This window comes from Aspergillus sclerotioniger (genome assembly GCF_003184525.1).
Source record: "Aspergillus sclerotioniger CBS 115572 chromosome Unknown BO94scaffold_28, whole genome shotgun sequence".
NCBI classification, from domain to species: Eukaryota; Fungi; Ascomycota; class Eurotiomycetes; order Eurotiales; family Aspergillaceae; genus Aspergillus; species Aspergillus sclerotioniger.
Genome location: NW_020291018.1, coordinates 422,706 through 441,936, shown reverse-complemented (window position 1 = coordinate 441,936; position 19,231 = coordinate 422,706). Strand labels below are relative to the sequence as shown.

The window sequence follows — 19,231 nt, the reverse complement described above, 5'->3', positions numbered from 1 at the left end:
CAAGGGGGCGTTTGCTGGAGTTACTGTTATCGATAGATAGACTTGAGTTGATTTGATAGACATGCACATTCTTAGCTGGCGGAGATACTTAATAGTAAACTATATTCGTACACCGTAAAGTATCAAAGTAGGTAGGTAGCAAGAAAAGAGGAAAGACAAGGAGCGATGCAGGTACATACCCCTGACATTGGTTAGACATGCATACTCAGTAGGTAGTTTTAGAACTCAAACCGCATCCCTGCGGGATGCGGGGAGTTTCTTTCTTACCTATTCTATACCTAGTAGCTGATAGGTAACTAGGGTATATAACCCCCCTCCACCCTGTTCCTTTCTATATCACCCCTCATCTCATCTCACCTCACCTCACCTTGACAATCAAACTGCCAGACATAAACAGGTACCTACTCCCTCGTCACCAATTATACCCTAGTACTATAGCTAACAACCCTACCCTCCCTAGTCTACATCCTTACTCTACCTAATCTACCACCGAAATACAAAACACAATGCACCTCCCCACCCTCCCCCTCCTCACCACAACCCTAACAACCCTATCCCTAATCCCCCCGCCCTATCCGCAATCTGCTACCCCGACGCCTTCTCCACCGGCAAAAACTGCGCCTCCCTCCTCAGCATCAAGAACTTCTACTCACTCCAATACTGCAATTACCGGTGGAACGTCCTCTACGGGGACTGGGACCACTTCACATCAGATAATGTGAGTAGTGTGGTACGTGCCAGCGTGGGCAAAACCGGCACGTTTGATAGTATTGAGGACTGTTTGGATGGGTTTCAGGATGTGGTGGAGACGTGTCATGGGGAATTTGTGGGCGGGGTGCTGGTGGGCGGGAATGTTAGTTTGGATGTGCATTTTTGTGATTGGTAAATGGGTTCCTCCCACGAAGTGGGGGGGTTGGAGGATAGGGGTATAGGGTATGGGGTATGGGGTTAGAGGGTGGGATTTGATGGGATGTGTTATGGGTTTATGAGTTATGATTTGTTGTCTGGGTGTGTTTGGTTTAGGGGTTGTTCTTCTGGGGGTAGATAAGATAGGGTATCTATCATTGTTTGAATGATATATTTTGTCTAACATACACTATGTACCACTATACATCCATATCATCTACCTCTGTTGAGAGGTAGAGGGGGGAGGGGGGGGGGGGGGGGGCTAATCAGTATTAAAATCATAAAAACTGTTACCGTTCCATCCATCCACCAGGCTATAATCCGCCAACGGGGTCGTTCCATGTAACTTGGAATAATGTTTCCGTCCGCAGGTGGAATTACCCACACACGTACCATTTAGAATCCCACTGATTTCTCTCCCCGCTGCCTGTCCCTCGAACCACGCTCCGTGCAGGAATCCAAAGTAGGTTGGACTGGTGGCTTCACCTGCGAACCAGAGTCTACCCGTGTTAGCACGCAGGTTCTCGTGCATTTCTAGCGTCGTGCTAGGTGGCCAGTTCGAGTATGTGCCGTATGCCCAGGGTTCAGTTGTCCACCGGGGATAGAGGAAGTGGATTGGATCTGGGATGTTTTTCTCCGGGAACATCTTGCGCAACACGGCCATAATCTCCGACTTGGTTTGTTCGTCGGATTGGCGTTCCGCGCGCCAGGCGTATTGCTCCGTCACGGTGACGAAGATGATGTTGGAGCCCGGGAAGAAGCCCTCTGTGCTGAGGGATTGGAAGAGCGGGTAGTAGCCGCGGGTGTAGGGGTCAGCGTAGAGGAAGTATTGAGTGTCTGTGGGCCAGAAGGTTTCGTTGAATTGGAGGAAGATCTTGGTGTAGGTGGCCATTGTGAACCCCTGGATGGATTCTTGTTTCCATTGCGGGAGGGACGGGGAGAAGGTGACGGCGTCGTTCTGGAGAACGCCTAGACTGAAGGTGCAGATGGCGTAGGCGGCGCGGACGCAGGAGCCGTCGGAGTTGTGGACGGTCACGCCGGAGTCGCTGTAGCTGATGTTGGTGATTTGGGTGTTGAGCGACAGACGGGTGTCGTTGGGACGGAGGAAGGTGGAGGCCATGCCGTGGATGATGGTGCTGAAACCGCGTTGGTCGATTACGAAGTTGTCTTCGTCGCTGAAGCCGTTGGAGGTGAGGTTGTTGCCTGCGATGCCGAACACGAAGGAACTTTCCAGGGGGGTGTAGGCGTCCTCGAAGTCTATCTTGTTAGTGATTGGAGTGGATTGGATAGACGGACGTACCCCATTCCCACCAGTCGACTGCTTGGGCTTCCATGTCGTGCTCTTTTGGTCTCCAACCAGCCAGTGCCAGGCCGGTCTTGGCTGTCTGGTCTTGCAGATTGTCGAGCAGGATCATGCCTGCTTGGGCAGCGGCGGTGTCGTATGCGTCGTCGTAAATGTCCATCAGGTAGGAGTAGTCTTTGTAGCCGTTTTCGTTGTAGGTGGACACGTTGCTGTAGTTGGAGTAGACAGTGGAGAGGTTGTAGACTTGGGCCTATGGAGGTTAACTGTCGTGGTCCAAGAAGTAGGCAGGTAGCTTACCAATGTCCAGACAGGGTTCTGCGGACCCCCAGGGACACCCAATCCTTGGACCTGCGGTGGTCAGTATTGTATACCACATGACCTAGGGTATCATACCCAATTGCACCCCATCTCAATAATATAGGGCGAGCCATCCTCCTTCTGGCCAAACGGCACGTGCCAGGCGCGACCGCCAATCGTGTCGCGGTACTCGAGAATCATAAAGTCGTCCATGGAGGCATTGTGCAAAGTTTGCTACACAATGAGTCATCTTGAATAAAAAACGATAAAGAGGGATCCTACCGCTGCCGCAATACCAGCCATTCCTCCACCCCTGTTGCTGTTAGCTACGTCATAACCAGACAGCCAGGCACCTACAGAATCGCAACAGTAGTCTGCTTGCATTGTCCCTCATCGCGGTGAGCAACATGGGCAGCACTGGGCAGGGCCAATGCCCCGAGGATAGCCAAGCGTGGAATCTGCATGATGTGTGCAGCACCAGTCAACCGGACTGGCAGGGCAATAAATACCCCGGATGAGCTCCGGAGTCGGGGCGATAAGAGCTACCGATTGGGCAAGTCCATGCGGGGCGGGTGCTATCGGCTTATCCGCTTTGCAGAGTCGATCCAATATTCAGAACATAACCTGCAGATTAATTAATTGTTCCGGGCGCAGTCCGACACTTCGGTGCCAGGGCTGCATGCTCCATTGGTCCAACCTCCGCTGCAGTTGGCGATAAGCACCACTAGTCGGCGGGGCTGCGACGGCCAAATCCCGCTGCGGCGATCGTTGCTGCAATTGACCGCCAGGTTTGTGCAGGTTATGGAAGTTCCGAGGTTCGTCAATTCTGTGTGACGAAATCGGATGGTCGGATTGAGAGAGAATAGACTGGTTGCTAGGTACTGACCAGGAACAAAAAGCGGGGTGAAGCCTCGACGAGGCGAAGAAAAAGAAAAAAGAGTGCATCATCCGTGAATCGAACACGGGCCTCATCGATGGCAACGATGAATTCTACCACTAGACCAATGATGCTTTGATATATTCCTTGGCAAATTAATGTTATATGAGCCCTAAATCTATACTTTTCTACCTTGTGCTGCAAGCCACAAAGTTACATTGGTGGCCCAATCCATTAATTTTTAGTGCTCCACACCCCACAAATATATTTCTCCGGAGCATTTGTTATCATGTTTTCGTTAATGATCTTTATATCATTGGGATATCAGAAACACTCTCACAAAGAGTCGGACAACATAACTACATTTCAATCAATTCCCGTCCGAAATCTAGTAGAACTATTCACATCCAGTGTCCCAGCCAATAAAAACATCATCAAGGAATAGTGCTATCATAGTGTGTTGGGATATAGTCTTCGTTCCGTCTGTTCTCCAGATGGCAAGCGGTATATCGTTTTGGCGTACCGGTAAGAACACGACATAGTGGAATGAACCAGATATCATTTTTAAACTTGGTACAATTGATCGGGACATAGAATTTAAAGTCACTCATGACCGGTGGAATCTAATCAAGAACCAGGATGATATACTTCTCACTTCAGCCACATATCCTACTCACCCTCGCTAGACCGACCTTAAACGCCACTTACGCTATATATTCCCCCCAAACAGGAACCCTTCACATGTCGTCTGATGACATCAAGACTCATCAACCTTGTTCCTAGCAGCATCATCTAGAAGAGTCTGTTTAACCGTGACGGGAAACATCCTGCTAGTTAACCCAATGTCAACAATACCATCTTTGGACTTCATCCCCCATGACACACTCCCATCGCCCCTATCGAACAACACCATCAAGTAATCCTATACCAACCCATTCAAAATGACCGACCTCAGCTGGCCGCCCCTAATGGGCAACACCCTGATCTTCAACCTCACCGCCGGAGGCCAAGGAGGCACGCTTTTCAACGAAAAGAACGTGGAATACCCAGTCAAGAAGATCCAGGTGTGGGGGACTGTCGGCACAATCCACGGTATTCGCATCACCTGGCGAAGCGATGCACCAAAGCAGAAAACAATTGGCAATGTTCAGGCAGAAGGGGCAGAAATGGTTTCGCTTGAATTAGCCGACAAGGAACGGTTTACGTCTTTCGTGATTCGGACTAGTAAATGGGTGCGCAGGATTACAGCTGAGACTGATAAGGGGCAGATGTTGGAGATTGGGTCTAAGAAAGAGGAGGAGGGTGAAGAGGGTGGAGAAGGAGAGAGTGGAGGAGAACAGGAAGAAGAGGAAGAAGATGAATTCGAAATGGCAGTTGGAAGTGGATTCCTGGCTGGGTTCAAAGGATCCGCTGACAGCAATCAAATTTTGAAGCTACAGGCCCTCTTCATCGAGCCCTATGTGGTGAAGAGAACTGATTACGAGCCGAAAGGAAGGGAGGAAGGGTCTTACTTCAGCGCCGTCCGCACCGATGCCCGAGTGACTCGCATCGATTTCTGGGCTGGCACATGGGGCAAGCATTTTGTCGTGAAAAGAATGGGTCTCACCTGGGAGAACGGAGAGTCAACGACATTTGGAAACACAGACGATAATCAGCAACATAGATCTATCACGTTTGATGTCAAGAATGACGAAAGGGTGGCCAAACTAGCCTTCCGACAAGGCTGGAGATTGGATCAAGTTTGGCTAAAGACTACCAAAGGCAATGAGGTCCTTGCGGGTGGTTTTGAAGGAGGGATACCACCGTTGCTGTCTGTTGGGAATGGCGTCTTGCTGGGATTCGAGGGGACAGTGGCTCCTGATCTGGTCAAGATAGCGCCGGTTTATGCCCTTGATTGATCTACACGACGTTCATAACTTCATGTATGTCAAGAGTAGATTTGCATTGTCAGTTCGGCTGTAACAAATTGGCAAAAGAACTACCACCACTGTGTCAATCTCGTATGTTCATGGGACTACCTCTTCGAGGTAGGAATAGCCCCAAAGAGGAACGTTGTCCCCAAGGGACCTGGGCTCGGCGTGTAGTAGTCGGTCATCTGGCACCGCTCACGCTCAACAGGAAGATAGGTCACGCCTTGACATTTCTTATCGCGAGAGCATGCAGCCAAACAAGCCCGCCAGAAGAGCTCTTCCTTGCGGTACACACTCCCCGCCGGCTTCTGGTTGCAGTAGAGCTGGTAGGTAACTCCCTGAATGGTCCGCGAGGTGCCCTGCATACTGGGACAGCCTTGCATCTCCTCGAGAATCTCCTGGAGATCACTGTCTGAGATACTGGTGCCCCCTTTGCATTCTTCAATCTCCTTGTCTTTTTCGGCAAGTTGGTCTTTGCACTTGTCTTTCTCCTTGTCAAGATCCTCCTTGCACTTGTCCTGACACGCGCCAACCTCCTGTTCTTTCTCCTCCTGACACTTGCGCAGCGCATCTTCGAGATCTTCCAACTCCGCGGCACACGCTTCTCCCTGCGCCTCGAGCTGGGCAGCACAATCGCCTCCCGAGGATTGCTTCGCTAGGCATTCATCTAGCTCCTTCTGCTTGTTCTCCAGTTTCTCCTGGCACTCTAGTTCCTTGTGAAGGATCGTCATCGAGCACTGCTGCAACTGCCCGTCCAAGGTCTCGTAGTTCTGCCGGCACTGGTCAAGCTCGGCCTGGATGGCCGAACAATCTCCTGCTGGTTTCTGGGGTTGCTCGGTTGCACTATCGTCGGATTCCTTCTGGAGGACCACCGCCCCGATCCTTGTTACATACGGGCCAACGTTATAACCAAAGGGTCTGCAGACCCCGTCTGCCCATGACCAGACGACGCCTTTACAGTCGGGGTTTCCTTTGCAGTGTATGGCACACTCATCCGGTGTGGCTGCATCGATTTGGTGGGTGAGATGCTCGGGAGCAGCAGCCTTGTTGCAAAAGTAACGAACGGTGTAGCCATTGCCGTAGTCTTTTGTTTCTTTTGGTGGCCGGCCGCAAATCTCTTTGAAGTTGTCACGCCGCTGTTGTTTTGCATCATCATTGCCTAGGGTGCATAGACCGAGCAGGGGGAGGAGGAGAGTCACACGCATGTTGAATCGGGCGATAACACTGCTGTTTATGATGGAATAGCAGGATATCTTTCAGAACCGATTGACATCTTCAGCTCAACTGACGCGGACATTGCTGATGATGTCAACGGCGTGATATGACATAGGCTTTCCCGGTTTATGAGTTACGCCGGGAAGCACTCGAGAGATCGGATCGAAAGTAAGGAGCGTACCGGACAGCTGGCTAAAGTTTGGCAGAAGGTTAATTACATCGAGTAATCATATTTATACGGCTCAGGTAGCATTCAAGCCACTGATCTCACGACTGGCGATGCTTGAAAACAGGCATGGGTCAACAACCCTCCAGACAGTCAGGTGACCATTCAGACCCTGGTTTCCCTCACTTCCAACTGTCATATCATTAGGACATGATCAGTCGTCCGCGTCGTAACTTCCAAGCGATTGGTCGTGTCCTGCTGCAATATCCAGCATTTCACTGTCAAGCGATCGAGCCTTGAAGCTCCACGAGCCATGGTGAGCCAACCAACAGGAAGTGAGTTTGAGGGAAGTGAGTTTGGGGGAAGTGAGTTTGGCAGTGTAATGAGGAAATGTGTCTAACCGCCGCGTGCAGGTCTATCAATAGAAGCTGTCTAGTACAAGCTACAGGCTAGTCATAATGAAGACATGATCACCATGTCTGATCTATTCCGAGGTTCAGATCGGTCGCATGACATGAGTCAAGCTGATCCGCGTGAAATCTTTGCCCGACCCGCCGTTCACTCCATCGGACATTGTTACTGGTTCTGGAGTTGCAGCGGGACGGGCGGAGACAATCCCATTGGTTTCGCTTCATTGCGCTCGGATCCTCCCGTTGCAGTGCAACTTGCAACATCGAACACCATCCTGAGAAACCATCATGACTTCCTTATCATCGACAAATGAGGATAGTCAATCTTGGAAATCTTGGGATATATGGAAAATGGGTATCCATATCACGTTGCTCACCGGCAACCCACTGTCCACGACAACACTTACCCCCTTTGGGCAAAGTGTCTGCGCCGGATAAGCATTCAGGAACCGTGTGCTGGGCGGACGCGCAAGCCTCCATCCCCGTCAAGCTTTGTGGCCACCAATGGCCCCATCCTCGTGCGCATGCGTCCATCATGGCCAACCGCTTGATAACACACCGTCATCCCAACCAACAGCTCCACTGCTCCATCCAATAGGGTGCGGAGTCATCAGCCCAAGACATGCATCCTTCGGTGGATGAAGAATTCATAGCCATCTCTATCGTTGCTGCCTTATGCCCCTGACTGAACCGTGGTTTATCTCCTGTACATTCGTTCATCTTGCTTCATCCCACCTGCTCATCTTGCCATACATTCGTTCATCGTCACTCGTTAATAATGAAGTCTTACATGCAGTGGGCAGTGGCTGCCCTTGCAGTTCCGCTCTGCGCAGCCCAGACATACAGCAGCTGCAACCCGTTGAACAGTATGTCTGTTACCATGTGGATTGACAGCTACTGATTCTTGTAGAAACCTGCCCAGCTGACAAAGGCCTCAACCAGTGGTCTCTGAGCACTAATTTCACCGTTGGAGAATCCGCCTTTGACAGGTGGAATGTGACCGCCGGAACCGTGAACAGCACCTCGAAGGGTGCCGAATTCAAGATCAGCCAGGAGGGCGATGCACCTACCATTGAGTCGAACTTTTACATCTTCTTCGGCTACGTCGAAGTGACCTTTCGCGCGGCCAACGGCACCGGTATCATCAGCACCAGTGTGCTGGAATCCAATGACCTGGACGAGATTGATTGGGTAAGTCCTTATGCCGTGGGCTGATCACAATGCTGACCCCTACAGGAACAAGTCAGTACGTTTGACGACGAAATCCAGACCAACTACTTTGGCAAAGGAAACACCACCTCCTACGATCGTGCCACCACCGTGAACGTCACCACCCCTGAGGAAACCTACCACACCTACGGAGTCAACTGGACGTCTACTAAGACGGAGTGGATTCTGGATGGCACTGTCGTCCGTACACTGGAATATGCGGATGCCGTCGATGGCAAGAACTACCCCCAGACCCCAATGACAATCCGCGTTGGTATCTGGGCTGGTGGCGATCCTGACAACGCTGCGGGAACGATTGAATGGGCCGGTGGCGAGACCGACTACGATGATGGTCCCTTCATCATGTACCTGGAATCAGTCAAGGTCATCAACTACAACCCGGCCGAGTACTACAACTACACGGATAAGACGGGCGACTACACGAGCATCCATGCCTACAACACCACGTCGTCCAACTCGACCTCGTCCAAGTCGGCCTCGGGATCAAGTTCCAGCTCCAACTCCAGCTCCGCCTCTTCTTCCTCAAGCACTACGTCTACATCCAGCAGCGGTGCGACTGGTCTTTCGGTCGGGTCATTGATGGTGTTGGTTGGTGCCGGGCTACTTGCTGGATTGATCTGATCTCAACATAGTGTTTCTACTGTATATTCTTTGTACTCAGCTGCCACTTTTGTTATACTATAGATTTTCAGCGTGCTTTCTATGTCCTATTCGATTCAACGCACGAGGCGGCTGACTTCGTCGTCTGCTGCCACTGATCCTGGCGCTAACATTAGGCGTACTACTGGGGCCATTCGGATGATGTCAGACAGTGAAGACTGTTTCAGTCTAATGAAGGCGCGTGGAAGAATATTCTCCCACATCCTTCGCAGCTCTTGTAGAGCTGTCTAAAACATATCCCCTGATTGGCTACTTGTTTAACTTACCCCTGGATTTCTAATTTTAAACAATGCTACGACTAGCAAAAGTCTTATGAACATCTGCACGATAGATGTACAACTTGTAACCCACATCCTGGCTACTGTCTCAACCATACAGAGCTCATTGCATGTGTTATCACTCATCATTGGCCACTTATGACATACCTAACCCTACATCAGCTACTGCAATAAACACTTACTGGTATCACAATACCTAGACAGGTCGACAATATCGAGGCTCCCCCTACTACCTGAAAAGACAGTGTATGCAATATGTGACCGTTGACGTCTTCCAGTATGAATGATAGCCCCTGTTACTAGACTAGCATATCCCATGGTTTCTTGGAAGTGCGTCAAATCTTCCTGGAATACAGATGATCGCAAGATTAATTGAGAGTAAACCCGCTAGTACATATTGGGAGCGAGTGAGTTGAATCCATCTTCAATAGATAATAAGTAGTTGGCTATACCCGTTGGGTGCCACGTAGGGCAGCGGATATTTTAACGTACCGCGCAAAAATACTACTAATCAGTATGTTAGGATTTGCATATGTGCACGGTGTCCCAGGAATGCACCTTGACAATCATATGAATTTTACTCAAGATACACTATCGCAATACCTGAGACCCAGTTTGAAATCAATACGCCAAGGGTAACAGAAATCTGATAGGGAAATCGCCATATTAGAGGCGCTAACATATATAATCGAAGCCAAACTAGGGCACACATTACGAAAGGAAAGTAAAAACATTTCGGCAATCAATCGAATGACCAAACACCCTCCAATTCTGTAATTTCATCTTCATCACGTGCATACTTGCAGATGAATTCCTCTTTAACTCGCGGTATAATCCTACTAACCTCATCATATTCGTCATGTGTCACCATGCCGTCTGTATAGAAGTATCTAGGACCGATCATCTCCTGAATCTCTCTCATTAGTTCAATCGAAGCTGTAGCCCCTTCATGATCCTTTTCAATTTGATGAAGCATCTCTTCCGAGAAGCAAAGTGGCAACTTCTCATCAGTATGATTGAATCTGGGGATATCCTGCCAATTCTTCCGCTGTTGATCGACCGATAGTGCCAAATACGTCGCCTCACCATCAACAAGAAGGTTTCGAGCGAAAAGAAGTAACTGGAAGCACACCGTTTCACGAAACTCGAGAGCTTTGAACAAAAGCGGCATTTTCTTGTGCACTAGATGCCGGTACAATGACACCAATGACATTTTGGTGTAGAGTGAGGTGGCTTTGCGTTCACCTAGCGGCGCGGGATAGTCTTGATATAGGGAACGAATGTCGGTGAGGTCCGGGCGTTCAAGCAGATCAAGAGGCGGACCGTCGTAGTCAAGAAGGTACGGTTGGATAGTATGATCGTATAACGGTGCCAATCCGGTAGATTGCCAATCGATGATTCCGAGGATTTCCGACGGGGTTTTCGGATCGACAAAGATGTTCACTGAATGTAAGTCAGAGTGCCAGATATGGGATGTCTGGATAGGTGCATCAGGTAGGAGTCATTTTAATAGTTTGAGATAGCATTCTATTGCCATAATCTTGGTCTCGCGAGAAGGCTGGTACGTCCCGGAATAGTGGAGAGCAATAGGAGATTTAGGGAGTTGAGGTATATTTCTAGTGCAATGTAGCTCCCGCGACCCTGTAGCACGTTCGTAGTCTGCTGCGGTAGTCCCTGCACGCCGCAAGTCAGAATATAAAATAAATAAGTTCTGACAGAACAAACTTACATGATCCCCTGTCAAACTCCATTCCGAGCCTACCATCATCATTGTTTTGTCTGCTCACCGATGGACCAATTGTGAAACGATCATCCACGATGGTTGTTCCAGCTTTATCGGTATTATTCGAGGCTTGGTGTTGACAGTCCGACATCATTCTTGTAATATATGCTGCCATAGCGCGAGAAAGTAGTATTCAACCATATATCTTGGTAGAGGGCGATATTCCGAAGAACCTTGAACTTCACATCAACCTCGAGTTTATCCCATAACTTGCTTAGTTGAACACCGCGCACGTTCTCCATGAGAATGTATTCAGCTCCCACTGAGTTTTCAGACGTCGAGCTCCAACTCAACACATTCGGTGTGGGTATCTTCATAACATTTCGAAGCTGCCCGGAATCAGCATCTAGCCGCAAAAAGGTGGTTTGGGGTACTGAATGACCATACAAAATCGATAGAAGCGACTTCAGAGGCTGTTGTAAAATGAACTCGTCCAGAATTCGGATTAGGTACCTTGCCCACAACCTGGAAGCCGTTGCCCATTGTAAAGCGAACGGCTTTGTTGTGCATTCCGTCGGGGAGTTTCTCGATGTTTATGCATTGTCGGGACCCGTTGCTTGCGATTTCAGCGGCATGGACAGCCAATCGTGTAATTTCATTGATTTCGAATTGAACATAAGTCTATGAAAGATGATGAGCTTCATCGGAAAGAAATCGCCCACGAGTGAAGCGGAAAAAGTCGTTATTGTTGTTCTGGTTGTTGGTGGTTGTGGAATAATCCCTAGCTCGAAGTTGTAAGAAAGGCCTAGTAATTGATATTGATCTAGTAATAATCAATGTACTTTGTGGAAGCATCCTAGCTCAATATATGTCAGTGGCTGGCTTCTAACCTTGCCTTTGCGAGTGGTCGTGCACACCGAAGCATCTGAACAGACTTGATCCCACGTGCAAAGTAAAGTCAAGATTGGCGTTAAATGTGACGCTGTACGGTCTTTTCAGGTTATTCCAGTTACTTGCTTAAGACACACCCTAAAGCACCGACAAGTTCATGCTCAAAACCAAGCTACCAATTGGGATATTTGTTGATGGGTGGGGTGGAGGGAAGGAAGGGGAAACTTTGGTAAACGGCCATGTGCAGATCATGTATCAGCCAGAGTGGCTGTGTATTACACTGCCACAGTTATGCCCTTTTGTTCGCTTCTGCCTGCCTGAGGCCACACCGCACAGACCTCAATCTTGGCCCTGAGCTCCCTGCATACCGTACTATGAATAACCTCATCTTCATATGCAGGCATCCAAGCGAGCCAACAGATGAATACCAGGATTCCACAGCTTACTAAATTGGTACTTTGACCCTCCTCATCGCGAACACTCGCTCGACGCATAATAATATTATACTTACATGTCTAGTCGATCTTCAATACTAGACCTCTGATAGGGGTTTGAACCGATAAGGTACCGCTATATTCCTCCTGCAATATTTCTCCGAGTCTACGTCTTTCCGAGTGCCATGCTAATAACTTACTTGTGGTGCTATGTATCGAGTGTGTATAAGGCGATATGCAATAGTTGCGGGGACTGGTTTCGCCAGCCCAGAGAGCATCTACCCGTAAGAGGGCACCAACATTCATTGTACATGGTATTGCTATACAAGATTGACTAGTTCGTCCTTATACAATGACCTGATTTATGCCCGTCCGCTGCACTATACACTATACACTTTCCGTACCCCTTTCCAGTTGCCAGACATCAAGGCCAACGCAATACCATCCAACCCACCGGGCTAAATACTAACCCTAACAACCGCACCCACAACTCGGACACCCTACTCCACACGCATAAGTCGTCGTCCCACAATCCTTATAAGTACTACAGGTGTACCAAGCCCCCACTCCAGCCTTCCTGGCCGTCCAACACCACTCGCCATTCTCTCCGCAGGCCTTCCAACAATACCCTTTAGAGCAACCATACGGCGCAGCGCTGTAGCAGGACCGTTCTCCGAGGGTGTTGAGGTCGGAACGTGCTTCCACCTCGCTAGTAGCCGTGGTGTTGATAGAGAGGGAGGGATCAATGTCGTCCTGGGGTGCCAGAGATGCACCCTCGAGGGACCTGTTGCGGCCGAGCGGGTGGTCCTTGCACTTGCGGACATCGCTAGGAGAGACGCCTTCGGGGAGGTCCGCTTTGGAGACGGCCATGATGTCTAGGTCGCCGCATTCTGCGCCTTCGGCGGTGGGGGAGGATATGGCGGAGGTAAGGGCCAGCATGCTGAAGAGGGCGATTGTGAACTTCATGATGGTTTCTTCTGGGTGAGGTGTCAGTGGAAGTGGCAGAGGGAGCGATGGATTTGCGTACTGATTGGAGATGGAGATAGAATAGGAGAGGGAATGTTCTGTCGAAGACTGCTTGAACCTGGGAATGAATGGACCTGTTGGATGGGATTGTTCCGCTTACTATACTTTGCTTGCCAAGAGAATGAAGAGCCTTTTCGTTATCCTTTACACTAGAATTCCTTCGGTTGATCCTATAGCGGGACTCTCGTTGGGTCCTACAGGCACAGGAACATATCATGAGGGATAGCGATATTGAGGCTGTATCCGGTGTAGGGTCGTGGTTGCATCTACCCAGCTCCACTACGGAGAATCCATGTAAATGGGGGCGACGCGATGTAACTAGAAAATATTGGCGCGGCTCTTGTATCGGAGATACATCTTTATTTGGGTCCGGACTCGTTCTAGGTTGGGGGCGAATTATTGTTTGTTCTAGTCGGATTATGCCTTCCACCAGGATGTACCATGCTATTTAGACACTCACCCGAGGCTTTTGATCATGGTAGGTATAGGGTATTTGAGTTTCTACAAATACTTTCGACTTTGCTATTAATGGCTGTCAACATAGTAACATAATTTTGTTGCGTGATTTCTTCTAATCAATAAACCGCTGCAGATACTAGCAGAGTTATGAACTGAGACATACCAAATGAAACAATAAGCACTAAACCAACACAGGCAGGAGGAATCGTGAGCCTTTATTCGACCCACTCCTAAGGCGATGGAAGCTCCTTCAAAGCAATGCTGTCAGAGTGATACCAGAGTAGTGAAGATCGACTTCATTATGGGGCGGAGGTGGAACCGTCTAGGAGCAGGGCAGTGCTTATCAGACTGTGATAGGCTAGGACTGTCTGGACCCTAGTCTAATCAAACTATACTAACATTAATAGGTTGGACCCTTTGTTGTCTTATTCCTGGGCGGATTCTCCCATTCCCAAGCACAGTAGGACACTCAACCAATCACGAGGTCTTTTGACATTTCCGACCACGTCGTCCGTTCACCTGATGTGAAGTCCAGTGATTCACCCAGGGTGGATAAGAGGCGGGGTCTCGCCTGTTGGCAACGTCCACCACTCCTCTTCCCTCTCCCGCAAGATTAGCACCTACAGAGCCTCCCCCAGGTCCCTCTCAGATATCTTCCCACTTACCCCGATCATCACTCTACAAGTCCACCACTCCAACATGAAGGTTCTCCCCTACCTCCTGGTCGGCGCCTACGCGACCACCGCTCTCGCTATCGTTTACCCAAATGCTGAGGCTGAGGCCCAGGCCGAGGCTGAGTGCGGGTCCTTGGGTTTGATGAGAGTTGATCCTGCCGACCTTCCGGAGGGAGTCACTCTTGCGGATGTCCGCAAGTGCAGAGAACATCCCCTGGGATACCTCTCAACCCCTGGTGCATTTGACTATCGTCGTTACTTGCCTAGATGGATGTTTTAAGGGCTGATTGTCTTGGACTGGATCGCACAGATGAAGTATGGTGTCAAGAGGTAAGTGTATACCATCTTCCAGTGTCCTCTACTTAGTGCTGATTGTATAGTATCATTAGGAGTTCCAATCCCTTCATATCGTGTTGATTCATAGCCGCAAGAAGGTTGGCTTGGTAGCTAGCAATGTGATTAGTTTAGGTGAAGTATAGGCTACAGATAATCAGATATGTTTGTTCGAGAGATAACTGTCGGTTAAAAAATGCATGTTATTTCAATTGATCCAGCCACCTCGTCTAGACCCCGAACAGCGAACTGTAGAGTGAGTTTATACCACGATTGGATACAAGCGTGAAATGTATGAATGAAGTCAGGAAGCCTTGCATCAGTCTTGTATGATTGCAAGTCTCCGGCTTGGAGGTGTAGTGGAATCTCTACTTGCAAAAATATCAAAAGTAATAAACATCATGTCTATCAGCATCGTTGTAGCCAAAGTAAATACCTCAATTGCACAAAGGTTTCCAATTTTCGCCTTGACAGTATTGATTCTTCCACCAACAGCATGGAGACCATTTAGGCAGAAACAAAGGTAGGACGGCGTTGTGGCCAGATGTCACGTGCTCTTATCCATGTAGACCACAACATCAGCCAAACGATGATCTGTGATTGACTAGTAGTCTGACCTTGTGAGTAAGCTAAGCTCCCATTCATATTGTTTTGTACCAACCAGGAAAGATAATTGTTGCCTATGCTGCCTATACTGCCTATTGAAGGGCTAGGAATAATCCCCTCATATGGTAGCTCATTCAACTTCTGTCCACATTTAAGCTTAAGGTAATAAACAGCTTACCCGAAGTCAAGAGAATGATAGTAACTATACAAAGGAGGGGCTTTGATGAGCTGAAAAGCGACTCCAGCAAGGCTTCGATGATTAGAGGGCCACAAGGGCAGTGACTAAACACTGGGAGAGAGTCCGGATGAAAGAGGTAGTCTGCGGAGACAAAGGTTGAGAGCTGAGATTCCCCAGCACTCTTGATACTTTGCAGTCGTCCAACTGACCTAGAAGGTATAAGGGAGATATAGATATGATTGTTCAATCAACTAATGCCCGTTTGAGAGCAACCATGCAACTTTGCTAGAAGAGATGGCTTCCCTTGCTTACCTCAAAGTAATCTCGCACTATTCCATACATTCTTTCTCAATCATAGGCTAATAAAATTGTATTACCAGTAACTAATGTCCAATGAATCATGAAATGTGATGCTATCAATAGCAGAATTACGTATTTTACAACTAGCACTATACATGTGGGGATTATTCAGCACAATCACATACCTAAACTCAATTACAACCCACACCTATCTGAATACTATTTCCCTCAAACAACGACATCACCCATAAAATAGAGGCTGAAATGACTCACTGACATACCTACCTCACAGCCTGTAACCGTCAGCTGATCCTTGTTGAAACCAGCCAATCCCCGACACGGAACAGAAGCTAGTGCTGACTTTATCGGGCCGGACATGTCCGATGCAACAGCTTCCATCGACATTGTCATGAAGAACTCGGAAGATTTCGTAAATAATTAGACTATATCTCTGTAGTCAATACGAGAATCAGCCTTTATTCCGATATACCCCGTTGCTTACATCCACGAAGATCATATATAAACTCATCACCAACAATCTACCTACCAGCCCTCAATTCTCACACCACATCTCATCCCATCCCACCACCCAAAAGACGAAAGCACAAACAACAACAAACAACCCAAAATGAACCCAAACCGCGGCGCCACAATCGTCCTAAACTGGTACCCCCACCCCCCTTTACCATCCCCCTCTGAACCCCCCTAACCACAAACCCACCCAGGCTCTCCCGTTCCCGCGCGCAACGCATCGCCTGGCTCCTCGAAGAACTCAACCTAAGCTACACCATCCAACCCTTCAAACGCAACGCCAATGGCACCGCGCCCGCGGAAATGAAACAAATCCATCCGTTAGGAAAATCACCCACCATATCCATCCAAGCACCCGATACATCCCTGAACCCTATTATTCTCGCGGAAACAAGTCCTATCATGGCATACCTAATTGAGCATTTCGCCAACGAGGAAAAAAGGAACACACTCGTTCCAGAGAAATGGATCCCGGGGAAAGAAGGTATGCTAGGCGGAGAAACAGAGGAATGGATGCGGTGGAGGTATTTTGATAGTTACGTGGAGGGGAGTTTGATGGGTACGACGCAGGTTAGGTTGGTTTTTGATGGTATGCCCTTCTTTCTTTTCACTTCCCCGGGTGGGAATGGGTGTGTGTATGGTATGCTAAGTGTTTATAGCTGTGAAAAACGCCCCCCTGCCATTCTTCATCAAGCCGGTTACAAATCTCATCACGTCGAAGGTGAACGCGGAGTTTCTGGATGGGGAGTTTCGAACACATTTCGGGTTTCTGGAGAATCAACTTGCCACGCCACCCGGCGGAGGAGGGTACATCTGTGGGAGGGAGCTGACGACGGCGGATATACAACTTAGTGTTCCGTTGGCGGTGGCGTTGGGGTTGGGGGTTGTGCCGAGGGGAGAATTTCCGTTGTTAAATGGGTATGTGGAGAGGTTGCAGCGGGAGGAGGGGTATAGGAGGGCTGTAGAGAGGGTCAGGAGTGTTGAGGGGGATGGGAAGGGGTTTATGTTGGAGTGATTAATTGATTTGTTTGGGAGTTGGGGTGGTTGAAATAACATTGGTGTCATTCTTTGGGGTCTTTGTATTAGGCTGGATCATGGTTATTGATCTATAGTCTATAATATCATATACCGTCATCATCATAAACACAGTGACAATCAGCTAAACACTCTCCTTATAAATCTGCCGTATCCGGTGCGCCAACTGCTCCACCTCCTCTTTCACCCACGGCATAGCATGATGATAATCAACCTCATACAACCGTTTCGATTTCGAGTCATAATACGTCTCATACTGCTGACGACTCAACGGCAACACCCAGTCCTTGAGTCCGTGGACATGCAGCGTAGGAATACTAACCACATCCGTGTCGAAATTAAAGTCTGTCATGTCATCGTCAGCATACCTTACCCCCAAACCAAAACCCAAAGATTAGGAACGAGGGAGAAAGAGAACATACGTTTCCCAACCTCCGACCCCATCGGCCTCCCCGCCCCCATACAACAAACCCCAAACTTCAACTTTATCCCCTCTCCCGCACTCACACCCTCACCCCACCCCTCCTCTCTCCTCTGCTGATCCAACAACAACCCCCCCACCACTCTCGTCCCTAAACTAAATCCAATGGCGCCCACCCACGGCCCAACAGCCCCCTCCTGCGCCCAATCATTCTCCCTCATCAATTTCCATACCCGTTCGATACCGTCCCGGCCTGAGGCATCATAGCCGCTGCCGTCGGGGATCTCGGTGCCGGTGGTGTCGGCCGTGAACCAGGATTTGAAGGGCGCGTGGTTGCTGAATGCGGGGAGGACGCCTGGGCCGGCGTCGCGGGTGAAGGGACCGTCGAAGAATACGAGTTGGAAGTCGTGTGAGAGGAGGTTGGAGAGTTGGGCGCATTGGATTGAGTAGATGGTTGAGTTGGAGCCGCCGCCGTGGAAACAGGCGATTCGGGGGAGTGACATGGTTCTTTCGGTAGGGGTCTGGGTTGAGGGGAGTGCTGGTGGAGGGGAGGGGGTGGACTTGGTTATAGAGGGTGCAGGGGATAAAAATACTCCGGTTGTGGGAGGAAGATGGTGAGAGTTGGGGTGAGTTGAAGGGATCGGAGCGATCGAGGGGCCGGTCATGTGAGGGGTCGGGATCGGGAATGCTCACCGCATCGGGGATGTGATTGGTTGGGGTTAGTGCTGATGCTTACTTGTTAGTATGGATTGTTACCACTTGGGGGGATTGTTGTTAAATTTATTGAGAGAGATATAGTTGTGATGAATACACTGGAATTGGTTCTATGAAATAATGTAGTGACAGTCCCACTGAACCATAATGTCTGAGAATAATATCGCTGGAACTGCTCCACCCGCATCACCGCCAATTAAATTCAACAAACCCGGGTTTAGCCGGTCTGATGTCAACTGGAATAATAGGGCTGTGGAAGACGGTTCAAAATGGTTTATGTCATTGTTTAGGATTTGCTGATCGGTGGAGCAATTGTCCAAGGTGGTGATCGCAAGGGATTGGGAATTCAGGGTTATCATTTGCGTTACTTGGCATTGTGTTGTTGATGTTGGATGTGCAGGAATCTTGATAGCTGTGAAATCACATGCACAGGCCCACCGCTTCCAACTGAGACATGATGGCTTCTGAGACATCCGGAGTAATATTCCTCCGGTGCGGATCGCTCTCATTATCCCCTTTAGGCATAGGCTAACTGCTGTGGATGCGGCATTCCGCGGTCGGAGCCGAATACCTGATTGGGTAATGGACTTGTGTTCGTTCTTCAATTTATATAGTTTTAAGAACGACACTGAAAGTAGTAGCATCCTTCTACGG

At 49.1% G+C, this 19,231-nt stretch overlaps 10 protein-coding genes and 1 non-coding gene across 11 annotated transcripts; 5 read left to right on the top strand and 6 right to left on the bottom strand.

Annotated features, from left to right (window-relative positions):
• Window positions 1–467: 467 nt before the first annotated feature.
• On the top strand, window positions 468–886 carry BO94DRAFT_577909 (uncharacterized protein; the record flags this gene model as incomplete). The annotated part of the gene is made up of 2 exons (XM_025615192.1): window positions 468–718; window positions 742–886. Exons 1-2 carry the CDS (start codon window positions 507–509, stop codon window positions 884–886), a joined length of 357 nt encoding a protein of 118 aa, XP_025464127.1. The 5' UTR covers window positions 468–506.
• Window positions 887–1,168: 282 nt separating this feature from the next.
• On the bottom strand, window positions 1,169–2,970 carry BO94DRAFT_549435 (putative flavin containing polyamine oxidase; the record flags this gene model as incomplete). The annotated part of the gene is made up of 6 exons (XM_025613447.1): window positions 1,169–2,163; window positions 2,207–2,459; window positions 2,507–2,557; window positions 2,603–2,740; window positions 2,789–2,825; window positions 2,864–2,970. 6 exons carry the CDS (start codon window positions 2,968–2,970, stop codon window positions 1,169–1,171), a joined length of 1,581 nt encoding a protein of 526 aa, XP_025464126.1.
• Window positions 2,971–3,446: 476 nt separating this feature from the next.
• Window positions 3,447–3,517, bottom strand: BO94DRAFT_t255. Its single transcript has one exon. It is a non-coding gene; the product is annotated as a tRNA-Gly (tRNA).
• Window positions 3,518–4,283: 766 nt separating this feature from the next.
• BO94DRAFT_605431 (uncharacterized protein) lies at window positions 4,284–5,591 on the top strand. Its single transcript, XM_025616491.1, has one exon. The coding sequence runs from the start codon at window positions 4,325–4,327 to the stop codon at window positions 5,279–5,281; it is 957 nt and encodes a 318-aa protein (XP_025464125.1). The 5' UTR covers window positions 4,284–4,324; the 3' UTR covers window positions 5,282–5,591.
• BO94DRAFT_605427 (uncharacterized protein) lies at window positions 5,259–6,498 on the bottom strand (the record flags this gene model as incomplete). Its single annotated transcript, XM_025616490.1, has 1 exon — window positions 5,259–6,498. The coding sequence occupies one exon, from the start codon at window positions 6,496–6,498 to the stop codon at window positions 5,398–5,400; it is 1,101 nt and encodes a 366-aa protein (XP_025464124.1). The 3' UTR covers window positions 5,259–5,397.
• Window positions 6,499–7,862: 1,364 nt separating this feature from the next.
• Window positions 7,863–8,935, top strand: BO94DRAFT_523928 (glycoside hydrolase family 16 protein; the record flags this gene model as incomplete). The annotated part of the gene is made up of 3 exons (XM_025610234.1): window positions 7,863–7,950; window positions 7,995–8,275; window positions 8,321–8,935. 3 exons carry the CDS (start codon window positions 7,863–7,865, stop codon window positions 8,933–8,935), a joined length of 984 nt encoding a protein of 327 aa, XP_025464123.1.
• Window positions 8,936–9,994: 1,059 nt separating this feature from the next.
• BO94DRAFT_559470 (uncharacterized protein) lies at window positions 9,995–11,023 on the bottom strand (the record flags this gene model as incomplete). The annotated part of the gene is made up of 2 exons (XM_025614071.1): window positions 9,995–10,729; window positions 10,982–11,023. 2 exons carry the CDS (start codon window positions 11,021–11,023, stop codon window positions 9,995–9,997), a joined length of 777 nt encoding a protein of 258 aa, XP_025464122.1.
• A 1,652-nt stretch (window positions 11,024–12,675) lies between these two features.
• On the bottom strand, window positions 12,676–13,356 carry BO94DRAFT_538503 (uncharacterized protein). The gene is made up of 2 exons (XM_025612504.1): window positions 13,328–13,356; window positions 12,676–13,277 (listed from the first exon to the last, which is right to left on the bottom strand). The coding sequence occupies exon 2, from the start codon at window positions 13,264–13,266 to the stop codon at window positions 12,772–12,774; it is 495 nt and encodes a 164-aa protein (XP_025464121.1). The 5' UTR covers window positions 13,267–13,277; window positions 13,328–13,356; the 3' UTR covers window positions 12,676–12,771.
• Window positions 13,357–14,229: 873 nt separating this feature from the next.
• BO94DRAFT_538502 (uncharacterized protein) lies at window positions 14,230–14,790 on the top strand. The gene has a single exon (XM_025612503.1). The coding sequence runs from the start codon at window positions 14,485–14,487 to the stop codon at window positions 14,737–14,739; it is 255 nt and encodes an 84-aa protein (XP_025464120.1). The 5' UTR covers window positions 14,230–14,484; the 3' UTR covers window positions 14,740–14,790.
• Window positions 14,791–16,323: 1,533 nt separating this feature from the next.
• On the top strand, window positions 16,324–17,552 carry BO94DRAFT_568535 (glutathione S-transferase). The gene is made up of 3 exons (XM_025614687.1): window positions 16,324–16,542; window positions 16,602–16,996; window positions 17,067–17,552. Exons 1-3 carry the CDS (start codon window positions 16,505–16,507, stop codon window positions 17,420–17,422), a joined length of 789 nt encoding a protein of 262 aa, XP_025464119.1. The 5' UTR covers window positions 16,324–16,504; the 3' UTR covers window positions 17,423–17,552.
• On the bottom strand, window positions 17,454–18,480 carry BO94DRAFT_538500 (uncharacterized protein). Its single transcript, XM_025612502.1, has 2 exons — window positions 17,865–18,480; window positions 17,454–17,787 (listed from the first exon to the last, which is right to left on the bottom strand). Exons 1-2 carry the CDS (start codon window positions 18,364–18,366, stop codon window positions 17,567–17,569), a joined length of 723 nt encoding a protein of 240 aa, XP_025464118.1. The 5' UTR covers window positions 18,367–18,480; the 3' UTR covers window positions 17,454–17,566.
• Between the last annotated feature and the right edge of the window lie 751 nt (window positions 18,481–19,231).